Source organism: Pelodiscus sinensis, chromosome 24, assembly GCF_049634645.1.
Source record: "Pelodiscus sinensis isolate JC-2024 chromosome 24, ASM4963464v1, whole genome shotgun sequence".
NCBI classification, from domain to species: Eukaryota; Metazoa; Chordata; order Testudines; family Trionychidae; genus Pelodiscus; species Pelodiscus sinensis.
The window spans coordinates 15,466,335-15,485,033 of NC_134734.1; the positions used below are offsets into that span (position 1 = coordinate 15,466,335).

The window sequence follows — 18,699 nt, forward strand, 5'->3', positions numbered from 1 at the left end:
ACCAAAGCATGTATTCCACACAGGGATGGAAAGATTTAGAGGGAACCTTGGTGATGGCCTTGAACCACTCAGCCAGTGGGGCCTTGCACCTGCAGAGCCGACTCCGTGCGAGCCCCGGCAAAGGGAAGGAAACACCTGCTGAGCACACCAGATCTAAATGCAAGTTTTGCCTGAGGCAGAGCTGTGCCAGCCAGGGGTGTGAGAAAGCCATGCTGCTGCCCAACGCCACTATCCTGACCAAACCACCCTGGAACTGCAGCTACGCTGACAGAAGAGCTCTGCAGCGGGGAAGCAAGGATCCCACGTCGACAGAAAAACCCTTCTAGCCGCACAGGCAATGCCAACAGGGTCCATGGCACAGAGACCCGTAGGTGTCAGGCGCTGCCCTGAGCGCTGTGTCCCGCCTGCTAGGAGACCTGCTGGGGCATCGCACAGAGGAAAGAGCCAAGGTTGCATTGTGCAGTTGGCATCTCCCGTAACTCTGGCTTCTGCTTTTCAGTAGTTAGAGTTGAACTCACCTCCATATCCTGGAAGGGCACAAGGTGCCAGCAGGTACCTTTATCTCTATGGAACTGATGCTGGATCTTTCCTGGACCCAGAAAATGCTGCTCTTTGCAGGCGGGGATAACGGAGGGACGTGTGGTTGTCCTGAGGGTTTGACGGTAAGGTGGTGCTGTGCTGGGTGACTCAAGGGGCCCCTTTGTTACAGGGCAGTGGTGAGTATGACCTTACGGGGAAACGTCTGGAGGGAGACATGGCAGGGAGAGAAAGCCCTGCCCTGGGTTATGTCACAGGCTGAAAATTTTATTTCACTTGCTGTAACAGCATTTGTGATGAGGCTGATGTGGGTTTTCCCTTCTCAACACCTCCTTCCCCATGGCTGTGTCTAGACTGCACCCCTTTTGCGCAAACGGGATGCAGATTAGACAGCGCAATTGCAAATGAAGGGGGGATTTAAATCTCCCTCGCTTCATTTGCATGAACATGGCTGCTGCTCTTTTCTGGCTCAGGGCTTTGCCGGCAAAAAGCGCCAGTGTAGATGGGGATCTTTCGGAAAATAAAGCCTTTTTCAAAAGATCCCTTATTCCTCTTAAAATCAGGAATAAGGGACCTTTCAGAAAAGGTTTTATTTTCCGAAAGATCCCCGTCTAGACTGGCGCTTTTTGCCGGCAAAGCCCCGAGCCGGAAAAGAGCAGCAGCCATGTTCATGCAAATGAAGCGAGGGAGATTTAAATCCCTGCTTCATTTGCAATTGCACGGTGTCTAACCTGCATCCCTTTTCCACAAAAGGGGTGCAGTCTAGACACAGCCCATGTGTATTTTCCCTTTGCTCCTTTATCAACCCTTCCACTCCCAGCCTAAAGCAGATCTGGATGGAGCAGGAAAGGTGACAGACTTGGCTGGCAGTGGGGCTCTGTTCCAGAGCCCATGGATGGGGTGGGGCTGGGGCCTAGCTTCCCCCACCCAGCCCTCAGAGCTGCTAGGACTGCACTGTGCGGGGCTCCAGCAGCAGTTTAAAGGACCCAGAGCTCCAGCCACTGCTGCTGCCTCAGTCCAGGGCATCTCCGCTATAAGGCGCCCCAGTATATGTTGGTTCCGCACGAGTGCTGTGGACGCTTGTGGGGACTGTTCTGTTTTCAGTCCTCCCATTCCCCGCTCCTCTGTCACCGACGGGGGGGGGGGGGGGGGGGGGGGGGCACGACACGACCAATCTGAGCAAACAGCAGTCAGCCATGGGAAAAAAATCCCCCGCTTTACGCCCTTTCGCTAGACGACCACTTTTTTGAACATGTGCCGGGGACGCCCTGTAGCAACAGTGGCAACCCAGAACCCTAGGCCTTTTTAAATTGCTGGGCCCCAGAGCAGCTGCTGGGTTTGTGCCCTAGCCCCACCCCCATCACCACCCCAGGGTGGCGGGCTGTGGTTTGGCAGGTTAAGGAGCACAACCGTCCAATCTGTGACATGCCCAGTGTCCTCTCAGCAGCTACAGAAGCCAGGGCCCCCCACGGCTGCCATCCACACTCACCCATTCATCTTCTCTCGGGCACATCCAAAGGGTGCCTCAGCTTTGTAGATAGGGAAGGAATCTGCCCATCACACCCCGACAGACACCCCAGGAAAGAGGCTCCAACCTTCTGGCAGACACTGACCATGACACAGGTGGCTCTCCCCCCACATGGAGGGGACACCACCAAAGTTATCTGGAGGGAGGGAAAGCGGTGATACCAGGTGGCAGGGACTCCATGTGGGGCGGGGAGGGAGCGCCTCCTTCATTCCCAACTGAACGCAGCAGGCCACACAACCCAGAAGCAATGCTAGCCTATTGGGGGCCCTGAGCAGGTATACTGGGGGGACAACACTGACAGCCCAAGTTTATAGCTGGTCTGAGCTCGCTGTTGGCAGGGGCGAAGCATGGAGGTCATGTAAAATCATGGAATCTGTGACCAACCGGAGCCTTAGTAGTGATAAAAAGTGAACAACCCGCCCTCTGGGCTGGCCGGGCCCTACACAATTGCTTAAGCCTAACTGCCTTGGCTGTGCAGTAATTGGGGGAGAGGAGTGTGTGTGTGTGTAACTGGAGATGTTTGTGCATCGCTGTTTTACGTGCTTCAAACTTGCTCCGTCCTGGAGCAGAGGGACACCAAGTCCTTGCACACCTGCCCCTCTCCTCCCCTGCTGAGTTGCTTCCCTGCCCCACACTTGGCTGGAGTCACATTCCCCCCTGTGCACTTTTTAAAAGATGTTTGGCTTTTCTTTGTAACTAAGTTCTAGACCCATGGAGTTTCTCCATGAGTATATTATCTGTTACTTTTCCATCTAGTTATTATGCTTGCAACAGAAATATTGTGGTGCTAATAAAAGTTTTCTCTTTTCTTTCTATTAACCTGGTACTGGTTAATAGGGTGTCCTGGTTCGTACTTTAAGAGTGAGACTTCCCTAGTGTTCTTTCCCCTGATTTGTCATATCAATACTTAGGTGGTGGCAGAAGAAGGTTTATTCCCAAAATTTAGGGTTTTAAGATTTTGGGGGGAAGTTTTATACCAAAGCCTGGTAGATAAGGTTTTGGGATACACTTGCTGGCCCTCCACTTCTGCATTTATTGTGCCAGAGTGGGGAAGGAGCCATGACACAGGCGTTACAAGAACTGGGTGAATCTGCATCAAGCTGCTTTTAAGAGGGCTGGATCTCAGGCACCCCCTTCTCAAACAGCTCCAAATTCAGACCAGCCTCTCCGCTCTGCATCCCCAGGGGGCACAGCAGGTTCCAAGCTGATTTCAGTGAGCACGAGGAGTTCAGAGCAAACAGTCACCCGTCAACCAGAGAGCGATGCTCAGCCTTAACTACAGCCCTGTAATACCTGAACTGAAACAATGATCTGGCAGCAACAGTGCTCCAGAGACAACAAACAGTGAAGGTGGAACAGTAAATTCCTTTCACTGGAAGGAAGCCAATGAGCCGAATAATTGAAAAGGACAAAGTGAAGGTGGACAGAATTTGTAGGTCCTGTATTGGACTCTGAATACACAATTGATTTCTACAGGTGGAACCTCTCTAATCTGGCACACTCTGGTCCGGCAACATCTGTGGTCCGGCATGATTTTAGTTAGACGGATGTTAACCTATGGGTGTTGCCAAGTTTCCCGCAGTCCCATAAAGTTTGTTTACAGCCACCAGTCCTGGCTCTGTTCTGTGCTGTTACTTACCTCTAATTGACCTCTAAATGTCTTCTAAGAGCCTAGTAAGCCATGGAAGTGTTGGTAAATGCTGCTAAGCAAAATATTGATCTCTGGTTCAGCACGTGAGGTCCTCACACTGCTGGACTAGAGGGGTTCAACCTGTACCTTGAGCTCTCTGCTCTTTCCAAGGGGGGGGGGGGGACGCTATACTATTTAATAGACAAATAGACACTGCTGGCTGCCATCATGCCGAGCGAGCCAGGATGTGTTTGCAGGCAACAGGAAACAGACAGGATCCCCCGCCTAGCTCTAAAGGAGGGAGCAAGTACCTCCAAGTTTCTCCACAAACTTAATTGATGGAGCACCACAAAACCAGGAAGCAGCAACCAGATCTTGCAGGAATCTTAATCTTAAAGAAAGATGCTAATAAAATTTTGCCAAGTCCCCTCCCCCCACCAGGTTTAAATAATGCACAAGGCCCTAGGTCATTCGTAAGTCAACAGCCGGATGGCACGGCTGTGATCTTCTAATCAGCCCTCCTGTATAACAGAGGCCCTGAATTAATTCCTGTGTGAACTAGAGCAGATCTTTTGGATCAACCATCCAACCTTGATTTAAAAATGGCCAGAGACAGATAATTCCGTGGAATACCACAGAATTAAACCCTAAATGTGATACTTGTAAGAGATTTGCCACTTTCCAAGTGATAATACAAAGAAATGTGTTTTAAAGAAGCGCAACAGGAAGATTAATTACTTGCCAATCGTTAATTCTGTGAATGGGACAGAAGCTGGGGAAATTGTCCCAGTATCTCTGAAATACACACGAGTTGAAAGGTACCAGATGTGAGTAAGTTACACAACTGAATGTGCAACTTTATGTTCATCACTATACAGGACAGATGCTAGGAGCATGTAGGGCACTAACTCATGGGCATTGGAAACTGCATGTCAGCTTAGGAAAGAGGAGTCTAAGGAGGGGTATGCTAGGTCTATAAAATTGTAACTAGTGTGGAAAACGCAAATAAGGTTTATTTATTTCCCACAATATAAGAACTAGAGGTCACCCAATGGAATTAACAGGCAGCAGGTTCAAAACAAACCAAAGGAAGTTTTTCTTCACTCAGCGCACAGTCAACCTCTAGAACTCCTTGCCGGAGGATGTGGTGAAGGCTACCACTTTAGCAGGGTTCAAAAAAGAGCTAGATAGATTAATGGAGGTTAAGTCCATCAATGGCCATTAGCCAGGAGGGGTAGGAATGGTGTCCCTAGCCTGTTTCTCTGGAGGTGGGTGACAGGGGAGGGATCATGTGAGGATTACCTGTTGGGTTCCCTCCTTCTGGGGCAGACAGGACACTGGGCTAGATGGACCTTTGGTCTGACCCAGTAAGGCCGTTCTTATGTGAGAGTGAGCACAGAACTGTAGTGACAGGGCAGAGCGACCCCAGTCAATTTAAAATAATTCCCTTTCAAATAGTGTTTCAATGTTAGAATCATAGAACCATAGAGCTGGAAGAGACCTCAGAAGGTCATCAAGTCCAGCCCCCGCTCTAGGCAGGACCAATCCCAAGTAAATCAACCCAGTTGATGTTTCTCCAGTTCCCTGCTTTTTCTAGGGACTCCTCGCCAGGCTAACCGAGCCCATGGTTGCAGAGTATCTGCTCTGCACCGCGCTCAGCTGTCTTCTTCCCCCTCTGCTCCTTCCAGTCTTCCAGCTCTGCACCCGCTCACCTCCCACAATGGCATCAAGTGCAGCCCATTTTGCCTCCTGTGACCATTCTTTCTTCTTTACAAGAGGGTTTCTCAACCCCAGAGTCACAACCCAAAATTGGGCTGCCAGAATGTGTCAGAAGCATGGGAGGCTCCCTCGGCTCCAGTCCTGGGGTGCTGGCCTGGCACAGCTCTGTGATGACAGAGGACAAGCCAGGTCAAACCTGTGTGGCACTGGAACCATACGTATGAGGCTGCAGCACCACTCTCACAAACGTGGCCTGGTCGTCCCACCAGGGGAGTTAGGCCAAACCACAGCGGTGCTGCGACCCGGGAGGTTGCGGGAAGCCCAGCCCAGCCAGCCACACAGGACTGGAGCTGCGGCTATGGGACACAGTATGCTTTCTATGGAAATGTGTCTATTTTATAAGACACTGCATAAGGCAAATACTTTTCACACTAAAGCTATTGATTGGGTTGCACCGAGCCACCTTGGGTCCTGAGCCTGAGAAGGTCGCGAGTCGCTGCTTTACAATGGGCTGGTTTCCTGCAACAGAAGCTGCCTCTGTGAATGGAAATTTTGCAAATAGCAGCCACGTGGTACAGGAAGTAATCGGAGCTGAGGCAGTGTACAGAGCTGCTACTGTAACACGGGGCCTTTCATTGCAGGGTCTCCAGCAGCTCTACCTGTGGGTAAACAGCCTGATCTCACGAAGGGAGAGTCTGAAACAAAGGGGAAGGGACTGGCCCGAGGTCACAGAGAGAAGCCATAGCAGAGTCCAGAGTAGAAGCCAGTTCTGCTGCTGGCTATGCTCCCTGCTCTCACCATTAGGTCATGCTGCCTCCCTCAGGAAAGCCCGAGGATACCCTGGAGAGATGGCCCTGGCAGGAGGCTGGAGCTGTTCTACCTACCGTGGTGGTGGTGGTTCCCGTGGTCGCAGCCTGCTGGAAGTGCGCCGCAAGCCCGGCTTTGTCCTTGCACTGCTCCTTGCACTCCAGACACCGGAAGCAGTTATAGCTGGTTTGCTCCGAGCCGCCGCTCAGGGGCAGGATAGGCAGATCCTGAACCCCGTTTGCGGTGGCCATGGCGTCCTGAGCAACCCCTGCCACTTTGCCGGCCGCCAGGGAGGTCACCGAGACGATGGGGGTGATGTCCGGCTGGCCGATCATTTGATCTAGAGCAATAGGCCGCATGACCAAGTGAGAGCACTGCATCACCAGGCCCTTGTCCTTGTGCTCCCGGGCATGCAGGAGCAAGCTGCACTTGTTGAAGAAGACCAGGCGCTTGGTGCAGTGGTTGCAGGTCACTTCGATGCGCATGCTGCGCCGGTCGTAGTGCCGCGCCAGGCTCTTCTCCAGGGCAAAGGAGTCCCCGCACTCCAAGCACCGGTACCCGAAGGGCGGGAGGGTCAGGCTGGAGTCCGCTGGAGGATTCAGGTTGGGTTTGTAGGTGGGCAAGAGGTTTTTACTGTTCAGGATCTTGTTGAAAGCCTCCACCAGGCTGGACTGGCTCCTGGAAATGACCGTGCCGGCGAGGGTGGGCGAAGGCTTCTGCGGCTGCACCATCACCACCGTGGTGCCGTTGACCTTCTGGTTGGCTGTGGTGGTGATGGTAGTGGTTTGGGTCACCGTGCTGACGTTGGTCCTGGTGTCAGCTTTGGGGAGGGTCTGTGGCACCAAGTTGATAATGTTCTTGGTCACCGCCTTGCTCGGCAGCACCACGGATTTCTGCTGGGCCACGCTGGCGGCGATCAGCATGGCACTGCTAGCGTTCTGGATGGTGGTGACCGGCAGGACGGTGCCTTTGATTTTGGTGCCGTTGCCCAGCTGCACACTGACTATTTTGGGCCCTTCTATGACTTTCAGGGGGCTGGAGAGCTCCATTTTCTCTTTGGGCACCTCCAGGCTGCTCTCCTCTTTCACCGCTGATGCCGAGAGCATGCCACCCTCATTGGCAGCCTCCTGAGAGCCTGGCTCCAATGGTAGTTTGGCTGTTCCCGGCTCCGAGTCGGAGGAGACTCTGGTTACCGTTCGGGTGATGCTGCCAGAAGACGTCTTGATGGTTTTAATCCGCACCTTGAGGGGCCGCGAGGAGTTGGAAGAGGGGGAGTCATTGCTGCCATCTTCATCCTCCTCTTCCTCACCGCTGGACATGCTCGGCGGGGGTTTCTCTACAGCCTCCTGCTCTTCCTTGAGGGGGCTGCTCTCCAGCGGCTTGGGGGAGTTAAGGAGGCCGGGGCTTTCTTCAGCCAGAGGGGAAGGTTTGAAGAACGGCTCCTGAGGGCTGGCGGGAGAGTCTTTCACTTCAGGGAGGTTGCTGGAGCTGCCGTCCAGGTTTTGGTCTGAGCTGGGCCATGACGCAATGGGGGAATCGTCCGTGGAGTAGCGGACAGTGACCGATTTTAGATGCCCCAAGGGGCTGTCACGCAGCGCTGCAGCCAAACCCTTGGGGCTGGCCCCATGGTCCAGCTCTTCCGAGTCGGACTCCTCTTTCTTGATCAGGGGAATGGTGGATGGGGAACCGTTTATGCCCCCAGCATCGCTGGTTTCAAAGGGCTGCGGGAAAGCTGGCGGGAGGCTCTCGGTGCTCTCTCCAGCTGGGTCTTTGCAGTCTGGCGATGGGGCAGGAGATGGGGTGGGGGATGGCGAGAGGGAGGGCACAGAGAGGGTTTTCTCTTTCGGTTTGCTGTCCCGGGGCCTGTCTATCAGATCCGCGGAGTTCTCCTCATTGGGATCGGGGCTGAAGTGGGAAAAGATGTCCAGGGGCTTTGCTCCTTTCTCCTTTGTCACCCAGCACTCGCCGTTGGACGATGCCACCGCTTCCCCTGGCCTGGCGGGGGGGGACCTGGGGATCTCGGGCGCGCCAAAGCCGTTCTGCAGCAGGCGGGGCCCGAGCACGTGCCCATCTTTGCTACGGCCGTCCAAGGGGTCGAGTTGCTCCGGGCAGACAGTGTTCTTCACAATCACACTCACAGCAGTGATATCCGCATGGGGGAGGACATGGTCGGGGGCCCCGGGCTCCCCGGGCACCGGCTTGATGTGAGCGTCTGCCTCCTCGTGGCCTGAATGGATGGCCTCGTTGGTGTCGATGTCTGGAATATCGAAGGCTGCCAAGAGGTCATCAAAATCCGGGGTCTTCATGTCACCCATGGTGAAGAATCCAGCAGAGCCTAAGAAAAGGAAGAGAGGGAGTTTAATATCACAGCACAGACCACGCTGGCGACACAGAGCAGCTGGCACACTAATCTCCACTCGGCCTTGGGTTCTGGCCCGCTTAGGGTACTTCTCTCCACAACCCGTGCAGCAGGGGGGCTGCTACCCTATCGTGCAGAGGGAGAACTGAGGCAGAGGCATTTAGGGCATGTCTCGACTGAACTCCCAGGGGACGACTGCAGCCCAGAGCCATACACACGCTGACCTTAATCTCGCTTGCAGGTGGTGCAGTAGTGAAGCTGTGTGGCACAGATGGGTTAGCTCTGAGTAGTTCCCCAGGGCTCCAGGCATGGTTTTTACAGCCTTCTCTGGAGCCCACCTCATTGGGGCTTCCCTACTCAGGGACCTGAGCTAGCTCCAATCTTACCAGCTTGGGTATGACTACACCTAGAACCGCAGTAGAGACGCAGCCCTTTTGACTTGTTCAAGGCAGGGATGCAAAATCCTGTTGAATTGGCTAACTGGCTAACCAATTAAAGGGGGGGGGGGGGTAAGAGGGGTGTACTCCCCCAACTTGAGGCAGGGGCTACACCAGCAAGGATGCCTGTCTATGACAGGCCCCCCCACGGAGCTGGAGAAGCCCCTTGCCCATGCTCCTGCCCCCACCAGCTAACCTTAACTGGTAAGCACCCCTGTTTAGGGTGAGTCTTACTGGCTAACCTTTACTTCCCTAATCCAAGGTCACCCAGGAGGCCTGTGGCTGGGGGGGGAGGAGGGAGTATCGAACCTGATTCTCCTAAGTCCCAGGCCAACCTTTGCTTTCTGAACTCTTGGGCCTCTCACCACTTTGCCCCTCTCCGCTGCTGTTTGTTGCTTTTTATTTTTATTGGTAAAATGGGGATAAGCACCACCCTGCCTCACATGGGAGCCATGAGGGTTTGTTCACGCAGCAAGCGGAGGGTTAATGTGATTTCTACGAGCTTGAAAAGCCCACCCAGCCACCCTGGGCTCAAAGATAAACCACAGGAAGTACCAAGTATACGACTGCTCCAAAAATCCCATCAAACCCCCAAATCCCACTATTCACAAATCTAGTGTCACGTCTGGTGCTTGGATCCTACGAAGAAAATGCTTGTCAGAATCCCCGAGACGATGAAAAAAATTCTTTACTGCCTCTTGGAACAGTTCTCAGTGGACGGTAGACATGTGTCAGGGGAAACTTGGTTTAGTCCAAAATCCCAATTTTTTAACACCACTTTGATGTAAAAATTTCAACCAATTCAAGAGAAAATAATAGAACAAATCTGCCTCCCTCATTGAAAAGGGGCTACACAGTCTGTGTGGGCGGAGTTCCACTCATCTGTTTGACACCGTACGTGCTTATGCCAGAATGTGACTTATGCATCTACCACCTATTAGCAGCAACTGTCGGCCTATTGGAATATTGTGCTATAAAGCCACATCTAGCCCTCTTACTCCCCAAGGAACAACAGAAATATACATGAAGTTTCCTAGAAGAATTACCCCTTTGATGGGATAGCTTTGTATGAATAATTGGCAAAAAACCCGGTGAACACCAAAACGCTTAAAAAACCCAATTCTAAGATGACATGACAAGATCTTCCATGATTTGGCCAATATTTCAGACCAAGCGCTCAGTACAGGTTGGACCCCCTAAATCCAGGATTCTCTGGTCTGGCAACATCTGTGGTCCAGGCACGGCAGCAGCAGGGCAGCCGCAGAGCTCTGGCTCCAGAAAGCCGCGGCTGGGGAGCTCCATCCCTGGAGAGCCGGTCTGGAGCCAAGTCCAAGACCTGTAGCAGCAAGACTTGAGCAGAGCCATTCGGAAGGAGGGGCAGTGTCCTGGGAGGCTGGTGGCAGGGGACCTACTCTGAGCCCACAAATTCCCTCATTTGGGACAGGTCAGACCAGAGAGGTCCAATATGCAGCTGTTTGTCCGTGCCTCCTTCATGCTTGTAAAACTCTTTCAAGGTTTTGAACAAGTAGATGGATTCGTCACCCCTCATCTTAGCTCCCAGGGAAGTGTCAGATTATGAGCTCATTCCACTAAAAAGTTAAGGGGAGGCATTTAAAAATCCACCCACCTGGGCAACATGGCTAAGCCAACCTAAGCAGACAGCCCTAGGCCACAGGAAGAATTCATCCTGTCAGCACAGATAACGTCTACACTGTGCCACTGCAGCATCTGAAGTGCAGACAAGCCCTATGACTATCAGTAAGCAGCAAGTTGTTCCGAGTCCCCATAAACACATATGTGAGCAAAACCATTCTGTCTCCCTTGGTTCATCGGGGAGAGGACAAGTTTCTCAGAAGAGCCCTTGTTGGTCTGAAGACTGATGTTCTGTTTTAAAATTGGCGCAGGCAGGCATGTGGTCTACATGGCTGGCGGGAAGCATCAGCGACTCTAGCAGAGGGGCGCACCGAGAGAGCGGTCTCTCACAGCACACCAAGGGAAAGCTTCCTAACGAAGAAATTACAGCACATGCTGACAGATGGCAAAGTCGCATCACGCAAAGAACACAGCCACGGAGCATGCACATCAGCGCCTGAGCGGGTTCTGTTGCCACTCGGCACACAGCGGATTGTGGACTGATACTAACCTAGATTTAGGCTGCTCGTGTTCCAAACTTTCAGGGCTCTCAACCATTGTTCTCAGACGTCTTCCGGGGTACATCTAGACTACAAGCCTCTTTTGAAAGAGATCATCTAGGCAGAAACAACACTTTCAAAAAAGCGATCTGCTTTTTCCAAAGAGCGCACCCAGGCAATCTGGACACACTGTTTCGAAAAAACCCTGTTTGCGCTCAAGAACGCCTTTTTTTCCAAAAGAGCTCTTTCGAGAAAAGGCGTTCTTCCTCGCAAAATGAGGTTTTCAATTTAATTTCGAAAGAATGCGACGGCAGTCTAGACGCAGGTGAAGTTTTTTCGGAAAAAAAAGCTACTTTTTTGAAAAAACTGTGTAGTCTAAACACAACCCCAGAGAGTACATCAACTCATCTAGAGATTTGCCTGGTTTTACAACAGGCTACCTAATAGGGATGTAAAAGCCCATTTAATCTGTTAACTGGTTAAACGTTAAGATGAACTGGTTAACCGATTAAACCGAATCCTGCGGGCGGGGAGCCACTCCAGCCCAACTGCAGCCGCCCTGCCATGGCCCCGGAAGACCATGGACTGCTCTCAGGCGCCGGTTAACTGGTTACCATAAGCATCATACACCATACTCGCAGCTGTCATTGGCTGGGAACAAGAAGCTGTGGCCAATGGGAGTTACAGGGGCACCGCCTGCAGAAAGGAAGTACAAAGCCACATGCCCGCCCCACATCCCATGACTCGTTCACATCCCCACTACCTAAAAAGCGCTAGTGAAGTCAATACAAACTACAATTTCATACGACTCGTTTCTACTTCCCTATATACTGAATGTGAGTACAATATTTATATTCTACTGGATGTATAATTGTATGGTAAAAATGAGAAAGTCAGCAATTTTTCAGTAATAGGGACACTTTTGTATTTTTATGTCCGATTTTGTAAGTAGTTTAAGTGAGGTGAAACTTGGGGGTATGCAAGACAGATCAGAGTCCTGAAAGGGATAGAGGAGTCCATAGAGGTTGAGAGCCACTGATGTAGAAGGGCACCACAGATACTCCTATGTGATGGCACCAAACCAAAGGCTAGGACCAAAACATGGCCATTATGGTGCAGGCATGAGGCTACCTGCAGCAGGTCACTGCATAAGCCATTTCCCACGATAGGCACACGGGCAACTGTGGATGCAGGTACTTGGCCCAGGAGCGTTCCAAGAACATGCTTAAGTATGATGTAGACATGGTGGCCACCACATGCGGAGCCCAAACTGGGCTAAGAAACCAAGCTCTTGAGTTTCCGCTCCACCTGTTTTGATACATGGTTTGGTCTCACTCATGTCAGCCAGACCTCATTAGAAACCAATTTCTCTGCGGACTGAGCTTAGGTAGGGTTTCAAGACCACTAGGAAAGCCACTGTAACCTTAGTAAGTAGGTGTAGTTTAGTTATATTTTTAAGCCTCCAGATAGGTCATTCCAAGGGGATCTCTGTTTGGTCCCTTGACCACCACCATACTCCACCAATGACATCAATCCACATGGGGTGAGCTTCATGTCAGTTGTTCTCTCCCAATGCACAGCCAGCTAGCCCTGCCCTGAGAAAGAGGTACCAGGGTGTGTCTACACAGCCAACATGGGTTCACGGGGCTCAGGCTAAGGGGTGGCGATGTTGGTGTAGACATGAGCTTTGGGACCCTCCCACAGCACAGGAGGGAGTATATGGGGCTGGCTATGGGAGGGGGCCCAGTGTACAGGAGGGATCGGCACTTACTTCAAGCAGCACTAGCCCCACACAGCTCCTGGCAGGGGCTTATGTGCCCCTCGGGGGGAGGGGGAGCATGTGCCTCTTTGTGCTGCCTCTGTGCAAACACTGCTCTCGCAACTCCCATTGGCCACAGTTCCTTGTTCCCAGCCAATGGGAGCTGTAGGGATGGTGCTTGCAGACAGGAGCAGAGCACAGAAACCTCTGCTCTCTCCACCACTCTGGCCTGTGGGTAGGTCATGGGGTGGGGGCAGGCAGGCAGGGAGCCTGCCTTAGCAGCAGTCCCACTGCCCCATAGGAGCCACTGCCGGCTCGCAGGCCTTGCAGTGAAGAACACTGCCCTAGAAGTCTGGCATTTGTATCAGAAGAGGCGCAAATGAAGGTGGCGAGTGTGGCAAACAGTTGGTTCTGAGTCCTCGTTACACTTGAAAGGGACGAGCATGAAAAGCCATGCAGGGCAGGGGACTGGATTACAGTCTACGAGATCAGGAAGGGCTTAGATGTGAGGAAAGGAAACGGCCGGGAGGCACCAGGGGCGACAGAGAACGGACTGAAATGACAAAAGGGAAAATTTAAACCAACAGCAGAACCACGTCCCTGACACGGAGACTTATTAAGGCTCTGGAGTCCTCTCCTCAGGGATTAGGAGCCCTGTCTCCTGAGACTTTTACAAGCAGATTAGATAAAGAGTCACTAGAACCCTGGTGTCCCAACAAGTTCAGGTGGCTATTGCTATAGCAAACTAGCCACATTCTCAAAATGTAAATAGAGTGGCTACTGCTACAGCCAACTAGCCACGCTCAACCAGCCAAATGGCCACATGTGGCTCGTGGCTAGCGTGTTGGACATCACAGCACTAGAAGATAATGGAGGGACCTACTCTGTCCTGGACAGGAGTAGGAACAGAGGGGATTTCATTAGCAAGAGAGGAGACCTCCTCTGTGATTAAACCCTTACAATCAGGTTTCAAGAGACCACATGATGTTCCTCCAGCCATGACTGGTGACAATGCAGAGATGTCGTAAGTGAGAGGGGAGGCGAGGCCCTATCAGACCTCTCCGCAGAAGGGCTGTGATGAAAAGAAGTGGGATTTCTATGAGTCGGGATCAGGGACCTCTGCATGTAACACTTGCGCTCCAGAATTTGCCACACTGGCTCTCTTAGCCCCAGCCACGATTCTGCATGGAAGTTTGCTTTTCAACTAACGATTCCTTAGCCCTAGTTTGGCAGGGTCTGATTATTTACAGTCAAGAGAGGAGAGAAGGAGGCTGTTGCACAGAAAGATGCCCTGGAGAAAACCGGCAGCTTGCCTGTGCTCACAAAGCAAGGACTTGTTTAGGGAAATTCTCCCCCAGAACAGATTCAACATGCTCCCTGGACTTGTAGTTTAGCTGTGCCCGCACCGTCAAATATAAACACAAGGTTACAGAGCGCTCCCCTGTACACGCAGCTTCTCTCTTACTGGGAACAGGTATCTGCCAGTGGGCATGGGAAAGAAAAACCAACCCGGAGGGATTTTATGACCAGCAACTCTGACATGGGGGAAGGTGAGAGACATCCCCACCAATTCTGAAAAGCGGCATTGGACACAGCTCGAGTAACCAGAACCAACTCACCTGCGAGCTGTCGTCCCGTTCGACACGCTCGATGGCCCAGCCTGGGCAAACGTAAGACACCTGTACTGCAGCAGGGAGCAGCTTCGCAGCCTGGGTCACCAGACACAGGGGAGCTCAGTGTGAGCTAGCGTAGCTGGGGGAGACAGGCGGCAAACCCACCCAGTATACGCACTCGGACAGCTAACCTGAGCTGCCACCTGTTCTACCTCAGCTATTCCACTACTGCCAAGCAGAGCCAGCATCTCTCTGCTGCCACCTACATAACCTAAGAGAGCCTGAAATTCCAAGATGGGGACTCCAGTCGGCAGCTCTGTTCCTCAGACCCAAAGGGACTTTCTACTCCCCAGGGTACAGCTCGGTGGGCGTCCAGAGCTTCCTTGGGCAGTAGAACGCATTCTCCATTCCAGACCTCCCCCTCTCCTGCTACAGGTGCCAGCCACACACTCTCAACACGTCTTCCCTGACAAACACAACGCAGCAGGGAACATTTAAAAAGAAAACCCGGCCAAAACAGAACATGCCACTGTACATAAGAGTTGCCCTGGGGAAAGGAGCCTCCCATGACAGACGACGGTCACATTACAATCCGCAAGTGGAAGACACTCCGACAGGACCGTGAGGAAGGAAGAGCCCCAATGGAACAGCTCCCTGGACAAACCCGAGAGAGAAACTAGCTTGGGAGCTAGCACTGCCTGTGAGATCCCAGCTCTGATACACACAAGTCAGCAGGGTTATTGCTTCTCACCCGCAGCGAATTCTCAGCAAGTCATGTATGAAAGAATGCTTATAAAACATCTACCATGGGCTTTTATGCTACCCAGACAAGCTCGGACATTACTCGGCCTGGTGTCACACAACCTGCATGCTACTTTGATGTATGCCTCAGTCCAATTATACAACATCTGCCCAAACATCCGCTTTGCAGTTTACTCCCACTTATTCTACTATAAACAATTTGCGTTTTGTCTCTGTACAAGCAGGGGCACATGATCTCCACTGGGAAAAGAAAATCCCATGCATTTCATTTCTCTATGCTCAAAGGCAGAGTTAAGTAAAATTCTGCCCCTTGTTGTCCTGGTCTTTCTAAAGAGTCATTATTTTCTCCTGTGTCATCTGATTTAACTTTGTTTGTTTTTTTTGAATACGCCCTGCCCACCACTGTAGGAGACTATACCCCCCACTTTAACTTCCTTCCATCACTTTTGAAAACCTCACCATTTAAAACAGAAAGTAAGAGGCATTTACAGACCATTTCTCGCTTCCATGCTCCCAGAGCTGCTCTTCAACTGATCACTCCCTGAAGAAATTGTTCTTTAGGGAGGATCTTTGACTGCACAGGGCTGATTACAAGAGTGTTTCCGCGTGGTCTAGAGTCAATGGGAAATTCTCCTCCACCCACCACAGGGGGGTTGTGTGTGTTCTTAGAAGTCACTAGCCAGAGATCTCATTTGCACTGCAGCAACTGTGCCTGTGTCTTCACTAGGAAAACAGGGTGTGTCCTTAACTCAAGTTAACATGCGCATGGTAAAATCCTGGTGAAGACAAGGCAGTTTGTCGTTCCCACATGCAATAGCAGATTGCAGCAAACCGTCTTTATCTCAAATTGCCATGGGACAGCCTAAAGTTTACCACGATCTGCTAACTCATGTGGAAACAAACTGCTTTGTCTTCACAAGGACAGTAGCGCAGTTAGCTAAATGCGAGACTAAAACTACACCTTCCCCTCTCCCCAGTGAGCACAAGGCTGATCATTTTGAGGGACCCCACTGCAGCACAGTTTGGGTCTTGCAACACTAATGGTGCTGAAAGGTACTCTGCCCAGGGCACAGTGCAGCTCAGGAACTAGTTCTTAGCACACCAGTGAATCTGCGGCTCTCTGAGCACTCTCCAAGGCACAGACCGGAAAACGGGAGAAGTTAAGAAAGTGAGAGGCAGAACCAGGATTAAAACCCAGATCCAGACCACCCTAACCCGCCCAAAGCACCATGATCCCCGGGTTAAAATTAACTAGAGAGCAACGTAAGATTTCAAATCTAAAAGCTCCTGGGTCTGTTCTCAAGCTGCCACCGGAGAGCGCAGGACACAGACACCAGAGAACAGGCCGGTCTGACTCTGTCTGGGACAAAGTGGTGGGTTTTGAAATGGAGATGGACTCAGCCACTTTTCCCAGCAAACACAACAGCCTGCGTGCCCAGCACCATGGCTTGGTTCGGATGGTCTGGATCACAACTGCACCCGTGGCCAACTGCTGTCAGTCTCGCAAACTGAGAAACAGAGGAACCCTTAACAGTGACCCCTGCGGATAATTTCAGAGACCGTTTGTGCTTTCACTTTCACGCCAAAGGATATGGTTTCTGGTTAGTCCACACGTACATTAACCATGAGCCCCTCACCTCCATTGCTGGTTGGATAGGCAGCATGCACAGTAATGAGTAAGGCGCTTCTGTAAAATGCTCTGTAAGGAGAATCACGTTTTATCCCCACCCTCCAAACAGGCCCCCTCCCTGCCTGTTAGCAGAAATGACAAGCGTCTAAGGATGGCCTGCTCCCCCAGATCCTGGTAGCAGAAATGCATGTATGCAAAGCAGGGATGCAACAGAATAGTTGATTAACTGATAAGCAAAAGCTTATAGGTTAATGTTACAGACTACACACATTTCCCTTCCCCCTCACCAGTACATTTTTTAGCAGGCTGGCCAGCAGCCCAGCTCAGTCCCGGTTCACGCTGGGTCCGTGACCTATCCCCGTTGCAGCTCTGCATTTAAAGTGTACTAGGAGCCAGGTGAGCGGGCACGTAGCCCGTCTCAGTTCTGGCTCATGCCTGGTTTGGGAGCTCAAACCCTGCCCTACACTGGGATTGCTGCCACCTCACGCTGCTCCCTCTATCAGAGGCAGCAGCACAGGGAGACAGGCAGCTGGTCCGCGAGGGGAGCAGGTTTTTAAACTAGCTCCCCTCGTGGACCAGCTCCCACTTGGCACCCTGCGCTGCTGCCTCTGATACAGAAGCAGCAGCACGGAGTGGCAGGGGGCTCCTTGGGAGCGAGGCCAGAGCGCACCGGCTGCTGGCCCCGCCCCCGGGGACTACAGAATAGTCGAGTAACCGATAAGAATTCATGAGGTTACTCACTATTCAATTAACCGATATTTAACATCCTGAGTGCAAAGGACACAGTGCAATAGGGAGACAACCCAGATCACGGGCTGCTGCTCTCTGTTAGGCAGAGCTGGGGAAATGTGCCAGATTAGAGGGCAACCCCATAGCAGGGGGTGGGGCAAAAATGTACAGTAACTACAACCAGGTCTAAAAAGCTAGGTGGACCCAGCTACATCTCTCAGGGATGATGAGAAAAATCCATGCTGCTGAGTGATATAGTTAAGCCAATCTAAGCTCTGGTGTAGCCAGCATTGCGTCAATGGAAGAATTCTTCCCTCACCCTAGTACTGCCTCTCAGGAAGGTGGATTAATAACAGCAACAGGAGCACTTCTCCCACTGCTATAGGGAAAGCATACACCAAGAGCAGGCAAAATACAGCCCCTGGGCTGGATCCGGCCCACCAGACCACTGGATCCAACCCGCCATCACTCAAAGTGGCCAGCTGCTGGGCCCACGTGCTATGTGGGGTGGATGGAGTTTTACACACTGCCTACACCACAAGCACAACCCAGACAGCTCCCATTTGCCCACTGCTGGCCAATGGGAACTACCAGATTGTGCTGGGGGGTGGGAGCAGTATATGAAGCCCCTCCCCCACCTGCCAGAGGCTCGTGGCATGCTGAGAGCACCTGGCCCCCGCAGCTACGTCCGAGTGGTGTGCAAGGGCGTGGAAGGCAGGGGGGAGTCCGCCTGAGGCTCCCACTGGGCTGCTTGCGAGAAGCCGCCTACATAAGTGCCTCCTGGTCAGAACCTGCACCTGAGCACCCGAGCCCACCTTCCTTGCAACCCTGTCCCCCGTTACCCAAACCCTTGTGCATCCCCACTGCTGCACCCATACCCCCTCCCAGACCATGCATCTCAATCCCCTGTCCTGGGTCATACTTCCCTCGCAGACTAGGGATGTTAGCAATCGTTTACTTCAGTAAACGTGTAACTGCTGAAATCCAACAGTTAGACGTTATGCAGTGCAGCAGGCAGGAGCCAGCAGCTTCTGCCTCCCCCCCTCCACCTCTGAAA

General features: G+C 52.2%; 1 protein-coding gene across 3 annotated transcripts in view; it reads right to left on the reverse strand.

Annotated features, from left to right (window-relative positions):
* Positions 1-18,699, reverse strand: part of ZNF687 (zinc finger protein 687) — a 53,755-nt gene that overhangs the window by 16,959 nt on the left and 18,097 nt on the right. For 2 of the 3 annotated variants that reach the window (XM_075907665.1, XM_075907667.1), the window contains exon 2: positions 6,299-8,556. In XM_075907665.1, the coding sequence (XP_075763780.1) occupies positions 6,299-8,536 (2,238 nt within the window). In that variant the 5' untranslated portion in view covers positions 8,537-8,556. Of the gene's footprint in view, positions 1-6,298; positions 8,557-11,160; positions 11,405-18,699 lie in introns of those variants that run through there. The other variant, XM_075907666.1, reaches the window with a different exon arrangement.